The following is a 10995-nucleotide window of genomic DNA, read 5'->3' on the forward strand; positions in this document are numbered from 1 at the left end:
CCTGTTTTTGGACAAACTTAATTGGTTAATTTATTTTTACTTATTAAAAAAACATTTAAATATCATCGTTTACAAAAATAGATTTTTTTCACTACAAATTCATTTATAATCGAGAAAAATAACAAGAAATAAAAATGTTAAGGTCACTAACACAATGCACGAAAAAAATTTAAACTGCCGAGCCGAGATTCCCAGAATAACTTTGGCCCCTATTGTCGATCACTAAGAAATTGTAAAAAGTAATAGCCAAAAACTAGCTTAATCAAAACCCTTTTTCGGTCACACAAATACGAATTGGACAAAACACTTGTAACTATTATACCCAATTCTCTGCTACCTTGGCTGAGACAGAGCGAGATTTTGATTTTTGAAGCTTACTTACTTTTTCCTGTTTTCCGGAAGCCACTTATTTTAACCTAAATGTAACAACAATCATTAGTTAAATATGTTTAATTCCAGTTTAAACACCATTTAATTGTAACATCGGCTTATAGAACATAAAACATTTTTTTACCATCCAAATAAGTATTGTCACCTTACCAACACTTTTTGTAGGTACGAAAAATAGTAGACGCAAAAACCGTTAGGTATACAATATTCAAATTTATATTTAATTTATATAATGGTGATCGAAAATAGGCATGATATCCTTTTAATTATTAATTTACAAACTTGATTTAAAAAAAAAATCACTGTTTTTAAATTAAATGCGTACACCATACCTACCATAATTTTAAAAATTGCTTTTATTTTCCTTCAACAGTTTGATACGCCACTGTTTAAAAATACGCCCATTATTTGACCTACCACAAATGAATACCTATTTCATTATTTTGTTTTAAGATAAAGACCACATTTGTTTGCGATATTGTATGCGTGGTTCATTTTTATGTCTATGCGCAAATTCGTCCAAACGTAATAAAGTAAAGTAATAAATTTCAAATCCGGTGTGTTCTTTCACGTGTTCAGCTTTTTTTGTATTAGTCGTGGTCTGTAAGTGGTTTAAAGTTATCTTATTCTTAATGTAATTATTTATAATATTTGACGAGATCACTGTTGTATTCATCTAAAGCGTTGGCTTGTTTTGTGATAGAATGAATGATACATTTTTTCCCAGTAAATTTTTTTATTGTGGGATCTTCGATGTTTTGTGTAGGTATTTAGAAGCAAACAATGGCTAAAATTACCCGAAGGGGTAGAAATCCTGGGGCAGTGGACAGCTGGCTGGACAATTTGGGATTGTATCGGAAAAATGTGGCATACGATGAAACTTGCCTTTTTAGGGCAGTTAGTGAACAAGTGAGTGTTTTGTTACATTTCATCACAAAAATTTACCTATTATAAAATTTGGTTGATTTATAAGTCAACAGTAACGGTTAATCTCAATTAATTAATCAATCAGCATTCAGAATAATTAACATTTGGTGAGATCTCAGGTAAATTAGCTATTGTCAAATACATGTTAACTTTTGGTGGAAACAAAAAAAAGTTTCTATTTGAGTTTAATTTAGCTTAACAGCTTTTATATATTAATTTCAGTATCTCAATATGTAATAGATTAGAAATATGTAATTTTTGTTACCGTCTGAAAGTTTTGTGAAATGAAACTTTTATATTAATGAATATATCACATATAGCATGGAAGGTATCCATACGCGTTTTCTTTGTATCTAGCTTTTTGATTGTCAAGTTTACCACGAAAGAGTTCGTAAGGAATGTATAGTTTATGCCCGAAAAAATTTTGAAGAATTCTCCTACCTTGCAGACTCATTTGCAGCCTGGCAGGAACATATAAATTTGTTAGAAAAACACATGGTGGTGTGTGGAAATATAGAAATCCATATTATCAGCAGGAAGTATAGGTGGGTACTTTAAGAATTAAGTAAAATTTGAGTCACTTATTCCTCACTTTCAGTCGCGATGTCATAATTTTTGACGCAGCTCGTCAAGAAATTTTTCAAGTGACCCACAACGATTTTCCAGCGTCACTGAGACTATGCTTAATGGATGAAGACCATTACGATGTAGTCTACAACAGAGAACACATCATGACGGCAGGTTTTTGCCAATGTATGTAATTGTTTTTAAATAATGCGGTATTTTTGGTATATTAGAGACTTTTAGCTGTCATTTACAAAATACTGTATGAAAAAGTGTTCCATATACCAAATGTGGACGAAATTGTGAAGGCCATGTTGTACGATAAAAATAATATTGTTACTCATGCCGAATTAATAGCCGAGAAGAAGATGTCCGAGGTGAATAATAATGAAACAGGTATGGCACCTCCAGAAGACGCAGGAGAGGGCCAGTTAACTTTGACAAATAATAACATAGCCCCCTTCCCCTTCAAAGTTGCTAAAGCCTTAGACCCCACAATATATAGAAATATAGAGTACGATTCCTGGGGAGAAGTCAGAAGAGGTAGGCTTTTACTTTATAATTATTGGTTAGAATTATTTTATTTTTTTGTTTACATTTCATTTTGGGTTTAGCAGTAATAAAGTAATCCCTATAAAAAAAACCTCAGTCACATCACAATTTGCCTCGTATCTAATGAAAAATATTACTTTTTCGAAAACTGTCATCAAAAATCGACATTTTCATTAAATTTTCAGTTGACAAAAGAGAGTCTATTTTGTCACCTAGCTGCAAAATACTTCTATGTTCTAGAACGCCAATGACTTTTTCATTCTAGGACATAAAACAAATATCAAAATAATTTGCCATTTTTTCGAAACTTATTTATGATTTTCCTAATTAAGCAATATACATTTTCCAAGTCAAGGTTTTAGTGGGATAAAGATCAACAAGTAAAAGAACACTATATTTTAAATCATTGGCAACGTTTCTGTATTATTTTACATCATCCTCAGGGCTCTAAAGTACAAACAATGTTTTTTTATAAAATTTGTTAATGTATTAAAATAATTTAAAAAACAAATACATTTACAATTCTAAATTATTGTCCTGTAGAACAGCTCTAAAATTAATAACATAGGTATTACCCACTCACCGAAATTTGAATAAGTATATACAGGGTGTCCCATAAGTACATGATGAAAAAAGTACTGCGACATTCTTTGACTTAAAAAGTCTGGACTTGAAATCACAAAACATCTCGAAGTATGAGTTTCGGAATCGGAAATTCTTATAATAATAATTGAATCTTTGTCTTCTATATTATACATAGCTATCTTTAGTAGCTCATCTCTTCTCAAACATCAATTATTAAAATGACATGAAAAGTTGTGCAAAATTAGTTAAATCAATCGAAATCGATATAAATATATTAATTTAAATTACCTTTTCTAGCAGAAATCTATTAGTAGGTGCTTCTTATAAAAATCTCTCAATTTCCTCTTTCTTTAGAATTCTGGACTTTTTCGGACGGTATCCAACTGATTTGCTTTCCAAATGTGGTATTAGTTTTGGAAAATTTCTGATATTTACATTTTTTTTTTGGCATTCAGTGTACTTTTTAACATGGAATATATTGACCATAACGTCGAAGGTATAATTTTATTAATTTTATGTTCAAAATATACTAGTAATACCGCTTCGGACAATTTTCTTTGAACTACACCACCCTTTGAATTCGTTGTAGGCAATCTCGTACTGTCTCGATATTTTTTTGGGGATTAATTGTGAAATAGCACTTTGTGCCGCTTCCAATACTTCCCCTGGTAAATGCTCGTCTTCACTTTCCGAACTCATTTTGATTTAAACATTTAGAATATGAATTACAGTATACAGCTTCAGAAAGTCCCCATGGTACATCGGCCGTTACGTGAGAGCAATAAAGTAAGTCATAGAAATCCGTTCGATAGACAAGCATGGTTGCATTGAAGACGTTTCATAATCTGAATAGTCACTTCCACTTCTAACCCGAAACGGGCCGTGACTATTCAGATTATGAAACGTCTTCACTATAGCCATCCTTGTTTATCGCACGAATTTCTTTACTTTACTTTGTCGCTCTCATGTAAAGGCAGATGGACCATGTGGATTTTCCAGCCCTGTATAATTCTGACACTACTTTTTCGCAACTCACTCGGTTTCAAAAATACAATACCTATGTACGTTTTCAGCCACGATATTTGAATAATTCTATATATTTCGAATTTTTACCCCCAAGAATGGCGGTGACATTTAAAAATTATGGCGATGTTTCGCCTGGTACTAGCTATGTCCTATACAGATTTAGTTTCACGCAACTCACTCGGTTTCAAAAATACAATACCTATGTACGTTTTCAGCCACGAAATTTGAATAATTCTAAATATTTCGAATTTTCACCCCCCAAGAATGGTGGTGACAACATTTTTAAAATTATGTCGATGTTTCGCGTCTAACTAATTTTTATTGTTTATGATAGTCACCACGCCTAAACCGTCTTGGTTCAAACGATTTCAGATATAAATTAAATTTTATATAGCGCAATTGTCTTATTTTATTACAGTTTTCGAAAAAATATTGTTTGGATCTTGAAGCTCAGCAAAATAACTTTCATTCTTGAACGTAAAAGTTCCATTTCACGTTCTAGATACAAAAATAACTGTTTTAATACAGTCCATCTTTTCATACTCTCTTTGAAAACAAAATTTTTTTTGTTGTTTTGCGTTCTACCCAGTGTCTTATATTTAAGTCTAACTTGTATACGTTTTGCGTCAACTAATAAAATAAAGCAATACAAAGCATTGCTTCTTTGCAAAAAAACAAATTATTTGACTTCATTGATAAGATTTAAGAACAAAAAATCATTTTGAATTAGCTTCAATAACTTTAAAATTGATAAAAAAAAACAAAGCTTTGCGACTAAGTCAACGAGATGAAAACGAGAACAAATAAACTATATTTCAATGAATCTAAAAATGTTTAGAACTACGCCTAGGGGAATGGTACTATGGCGATGACAAGCTAATCCTAGGTACAAGGTGTATTTTAAATGATGACATTACGAACGAACCCCAAGATTGCTACATACAAGAAATCATCAAGGACAGCAACGTGTGCGTTGTGTACCTCACCAAACTAGCAGAGAAGCGGACTGTGAATTACACTGACTTGTCTCCAGAAAGTGACGCTAAACCATGGCCTTTACCCTACAGGTAAAAATGTAGAAATGACATTCGCTTACATGTTTTTTATTATTTTCTTAATTTGGTAGATTTTCCAAAAATTTAGTGATAGCTGGGTCACCGCAAGTGCAACCTCTTGAAAAGACGCCGAGAGGTACTAAGAAACGTAACAAGGAAAAGAGACGGACCAAAAGCTGTAGCGAAACCGGCACTACAGTCCCTTCGGAAACTGTGGAAAATGTTAGCGCTTATGTTGGGGTTCCTTTGGTAGGTACACATTTAAAATTTTTCTGTTTCTAATGCACTAGGTACTATTGTCACAATATTCTTGAGAAGTAAATGTTGCCATTGTTACACTTTTGCATCACAATTTTATTGTAACACGTTCATATTTACAAACGAAGTCATTGTACTAAACTAACTACAAACTAAACGGAGTGTAAAAAGATTGCCAGGTTTTCTCAGATTTTACCGCAACTGAAAGATGAAACTAAATCTTTTTAGCAAATGCACAATCCAAGCGAGTCTGGTTACCGCGAAAACGAGGCGTCAACAGAGACTCAAACGGAACCACCGCTAGCTGAACAAATGGTCACACCAAACATTCTGAATTCCTCTACCAGGTATCAATGGGGTGATCAGACCCATTGGCACCCGTTATTACCACCAACGCCGGATCCTATGACTTGGCCACAAACGCCGACCACTCCTCAAAGTATGTTTAACTTTAATATGAAACCGATGGTAGCTTCTGCTCCAGTAACACCAGACGTGGTCCCGTATCATGGTTAGTATAAAATATATACGGTATCGGACATAATTAGAGCTATTGTTTCTTCAGGTGGTCTCCTTGCAGATGGAATTAATAAATATTAATAGAACAAAATTATATATAAAACACAAAACTTAAAAAAATGACGTTTTGAAACCACAAAATAAAAAATGTGGAATATGACTAGATTAATGTGAATTATTTTTTACTTAACCAATATCTGACCCTTTTACTAAATTTCTTTTTCTTGCTTTCGCTGTCCCAAAGGTTTTCGATAGGATTCAAATCTGGAAACTGACTCGGCCATATCAAAACTTGTACATATTTTCACGAAACCATTCCTTTACAATTTTAGCTATGCCTTCGTTGGTCATTATTGTGTTGATAAATATATTTTTAGGGTTTTTCCTATTTGACATATTCACTAATGCAAAAAATTAAAGGGTAAAAAGAATTTCCGAAATTTTTCCAGACTGTATTTAGGTGAAAAATGATCGTAACGGGAATTAAAAAAAACATTTTGAAGCTCTAAGATTCTGGTTTTTGGATCTTGCGGTCGAAATTTTTTAGGAGGTACGGTTATCCTGAAATTCTAAGAAATAGTACAACAAAATTTTGCAAATTTTCTTGTCCACGAACTTGGGAAAAATTTTTTTCATCTTTTACAAAGTTGATGAACAGAGCATAGGACAAAAAAGGCGATTCGTGTTGGAAAAAATTTGATTGTTTTTTCAATGTCCGCAAGGTTTTCCAAAAAAACAAAAAAATCTGAAAAATTTCGAAAAAAAAAAATTTCAAATATTTAAAAAATTATTTTTTGTTTTCATAAATTTGAACGTTATTTGCAATAAAATGTGAGAAAACCTCAAAAAAATTTTGTTTTCTATTTTAATTATGAAAAAAAAACGTGACTAATTTTTTTCAAAAGTTTGAAACAAAGAAACGGTTTGCTAGATCGAGATGAAACTTCACAGGGTTCTTCTGGGTATATCGAGCTGTAAAAGTCATGTTTAACATTAGTCATTTCGTGAATATTTCTAATGTAGCCGTCAATTTTCTAAAAAATTCATAAATTACCATTTTTTTCCAGTTTTTTAAAATTCGTTTAAGACAAAAACAATTTTTTCCGAAAAGTTGAGGCAGCATGTTATAGGAAATTTATTCCAGTTTTCGAAACTGCCCTTCAATTCTCTGTACGACCATTTGTCGCTGATATTGATGATTGAAAGCAAAAGGATCCTTTTCCATTAAAAGTCCAATATTTTGATGAAAAATGGTCGTATCGAAATTAAAAAAAAGGGAATTGAAGCTGAATAAACAAGCTATTTGGTCCACGCAATGACGGCTGAAAAAAAAAAAATTTCAAGTCCCTGGAAAATTATCCAAATTTTTTTGTCTCGCTATTTCTTAGAATTGCATGATAACCGTAACTCCTAAAAAATTTCAATCGAAAGATCTAAAAACTAGAATCTTAGAACTTCAAAATGCTGGTTTTTAATTCCCGATACGACCATTTTTCACCTAAATACAGTCTGTCAAAAATCACGTAAAAATTTCGGAAGTTCTTTTGACCCTTTAATTTTTTGCATTAGTTTAGTAAAATCATCTGGTATGTTTCGGTACACAAAGGTCTTATTTCATATGCCGGGAAACAATGCCAAACCATAACATTGCCCCCATTGTCTTTTACTGTGCCGGAAATGTATTTTGGATCAAGTCTTTTTTTTTTGTACATTGGACAGTGAAAAATTGCATACCATCGTTACCAAAAATATTAAATGTACATAATAAATAATATTTTTTACCATTTCCTAACAGTCCAGTGTTTGTAACGAACGGCATACAACATTCTAGCCTGTTCCACGCCAAATTGGACGGTTTGAAAAGTTTTGATTTTTGATTTCCTTATATTTTTGATATTTTTAGTACCCCTCAAAAAAGCCTTTCTGGTAAATTATGAGATTTTTTTGATTACTTGTTCAAAAATTATCAAATTTTTAAAAAAAATTGTTTAATTTTGTTTTTTTGTTCATAACTTTCTTATTAATGGTCCAAATTAGTTTTTTTTTCAATATCTTTGTTTTTAGATGACTTACAGAAAAAAATAAAAAAAAATTCAAAGGGTTTTTGATTAAGATTTTTGAGTTTGAAATTTTAAATCATGTTTTTAAAAGTGTGTTGATTTTTTTGAAAATTTCTCATTTCAAACTACTATTCTTTTAACAACTTTTAAGACCGGTCCAATCGTGGGCCCTCCATAATTACTATTTATTTTTTGATTTTTGAAAATTTGAAAGAAAATTTTTTTCTATATAAATCATTGTAGGTACCGATTTTTTTCACTGTATACTCTTTTTTTACTCATTTTAAAATCAATAAGTAAACGTTAAATTCAGTTATAAACAATTATAACAAACATTCAAAAACACGATTTAACATTTCAAACTCAAAAATCTTAAAAAAATATTTTTTTTGTATTTTTTCTATACAGGCCATCTAAAAACAATGATTTTAAAAAAAGCTTTAATTTGGACTATTATTAAGAAAGTTATAAACAAAAAACAAAAAAACGATTTTTTTTGAAAATTTGTTATCTTTTGAACAAGTTATCACAAAAATCTCAAAATTGACCAGAAAGGCTGTTTTGAGGGGTACTTACTAAAAATATCAAAAAATTGAGGAAATCAAATATCAAAATTTTTTAAACTGTCCGATTTGGCGGGAATGCTCCGTATCTAATTTTTTTCGGAAACGGTTTCTTCGGTGCTCTTTTGATACACTTCTCTCAGCCAAAATCTTATTGGCGGACATCCACCTATACCACTGACTTAGTCTTTTAATTCTCTGATCCAACCAGTCCATCGTTTTTAGTTTTCGACAATTTCATTTCACTTACCGACACCCATGAAGGCAGAAATTCCTAATTACTTTTGACGCTTTAAACTATTAGTTTCATACAATGCATATTATATTTCAGTGTCAGTTGAACACCTGTTGACCATAGACTGAATATGACGCTTTAATTTCGTCACATCTAATATTCCACGAACAACACCTGTACCAGACCAGAAGTGGCGTGTACACTGTTCAAAGTATTTTATGTGCACCATGAGAATAAAATTTCTGATCGTTCTAATTTTGTACGGTATTATACCTATATTAATTTTTAGTAACCCTAATTACATTTTTGTCTTCCAAAAAAAAATCAATGGGATTAAATCTAGTTATGGAGCGGGCCACTCTTTGTACGATTACTACGAAATTATATGTTTCCAGATTCCAATTTTCCATTTTACTACAACTACCAGGTGGACCCGTTTTCGCCTTACGGCTACTGGCACCAACCGCCCATAGAATTACAACCCCCGCAGCTAAAAACAGAAGTTGAAAAGCCTTGTGAAGAGCAAAGTAGTAAACCTCAAACTACGAAAAATAAAAAAGACCTCAACCCCTTCAACGAGAACGAAAACATCTACGAACAACCGACGATTAGCTCACCAGCGAGACCCACCCTGTGCACCAATTTAACACCGCAGAGCACACCCGTTGAAATGTATTCACCCATGATGCCGTTGCCACCGGGTACTCCCGTTATTTACGCCCCGGCGCCACCGGAAATGACGGAAATGGTCGTGTCGAGTCCTCCGATTATATACAGTCCTCCCTTGGATATGCAGTATCTTTCGCCTCAGTTTGTTTATCCTCCGACGCCGCCGGCCGCTTGGTATCCCGCAGGGGTCAATGCTCACGGGTTTATATTTCCGAGACCGCAGTAAGCCCGAGGTATGATTTTTCCGCCTGATGATGTGTAAATCGTTGACGAAACATTGTTTATATCAAATTATATATTTTTTATAGTCTTCGTTATTTCTATCTATACTGAGATGTTGTGTAAATTTGTGAAATATTTTTTTTAGGAAACGTTGCTCCGATTTCTCTATTTTTCATATTTAGTAAGGATGTAGTTCTAATTTCGTTACCAAAGAAATAATGTTTAAGTTTAATATTTATTAAGTGCAGTGGAAGAAATATATTTTACATACTCATTTCATATTTTGAAGTTTAAAAAAAATCTGGCAGAAACAAAAATAAAAAAGTATTTAGTTAAAATTTTTCAAAATTAATTTTTTCATTTTTTTTTGTTTTTTTTTTGTATAGTTTGTTTTCTCTATCTTCAATTTGGAAAGAAGGATTTACAATTTTTATAAATCGATTGTTTTAAAAATGTCCAACTAAAAAAAGTTTGTTTATGAAAATTATACAGGGTGTGAGAATTTCGACATTTTTGTGGGTTTTCACATGTTTCTAGAAAAGATTGGAGTGATTTTCAGGAAAAATTTGAATGGTGAAAACCGCATCTCGTTGATTTCTTTAAAAGATTTAGGATATTTTAATTTTTCTATAACTTGGTTTTTTAAATAATTCAATATCATTTTGGTCTCAAGTTTATCGGCAACGTTTGTGCTCTGTCATTTAAATCACCCTGTACATGCGTCAAATTAATTTATTAGTTGTGCAACTGTTTTGTGGTACAATTAAGTGTGCCATGTGTTTTTTTTCAGGCACGTCAAAACCAAAATAATTGAACTTTTTTTTTGAATAAATACTCGATTTAAAATATAAAAATTATGGTCTCATTCAAAATAAATTAAAGTTTGGGTTTATTATTCAAAAACTAAAAATTATAGAATACGGCACTGAATTTTATGGAAAAAATTGATATTAAAAAAATCTAAACTCTTCACGATTATTCGATTTAAAAAAAATATCAGAAATTGAAAACGCTCTATTTTTTTTAAACAAACCAAGATATCGGGTTGAAGTTGTCGCTGTTCAATTTTTGTCGAAATTGGTCCACCCTGTACAATATATACAAATTAAGAGGGCTCTGTAGCAAATAGCCAACCAGGAATACATTTTTATAGATTTCTATTACACAGTTTGTCTCGATATGAATTATTGCACAAATAATAGACTTTCCTCCATTCTAACGCAGATATTCTACAAAATGGAGTTAGTTTGAAACTTAAATTACTTTTAGTTGTAAAGAAATTTGTAATTTACTTACTCAAAAGCGGCAAATTACAAATTCCTTTACACCTAAAAGTAATTTGAGTTTCAAATCAAGTCTATTTTATAGAA

General features: G+C 31.7%; 1 protein-coding gene across 1 annotated transcript; it reads left to right on the top strand.

Moving 5' to 3' along the window:
• Positions 1-1173: 1173 nt before the first annotated feature.
• LOC108915809 (putative bifunctional UDP-N-acetylglucosamine transferase and deubiquitinase ALG13) lies at positions 1174-9629 on the top strand. Its single transcript, XM_018721946.1, has 8 exons — positions 1174-1299; positions 1675-1862; positions 1916-2070; positions 2125-2424; positions 4883-5111; positions 5171-5348; positions 5586-5868; positions 9130-9629. Exons 1-8 carry the CDS (start codon positions 1174-1176, stop codon positions 9627-9629), a joined length of 1959 nt encoding a protein of 652 aa, XP_018577462.1.
• The last annotated feature ends 1366 nt before the right edge of the window (positions 9630-10995 follow it).

This window comes from Anoplophora glabripennis, unplaced genomic scaffold, assembly GCF_000390285.2.
Source record: "Anoplophora glabripennis isolate ALB-LARVAE unplaced genomic scaffold, Agla_2.0 scaffold1182, whole genome shotgun sequence".
Taxonomy (NCBI): Eukaryota; Metazoa; Arthropoda; class Insecta; order Coleoptera; family Cerambycidae; genus Anoplophora; species Anoplophora glabripennis.

What these genes read in the sequence shown, in the direction of transcription:
- LOC108915809 (XM_018721946.1), top strand. Translation starts at nt 1,174, where the DNA reads ATGGCTAAAATTACCCGAAGGGGTAGAAATCCTGGGGCAGTGGACAGC. An exon ending in GACGGCAGGTTTTTGCCAAT is followed by an intron (nt 2,071 to 2,124) that starts GTATGTAATTGT and finishes AGAGACTTTTAG; the next exon opens with CTGTCATTTACAAAATACTG. An exon ending in AGACGTGGTCCCGTATCATG is followed by an intron (nt 5,869 to 9,129) that starts GTTAGTATAAAA and finishes ATATGTTTCCAG; the next exon opens with ATTCCAATTTTCCATTTTAC.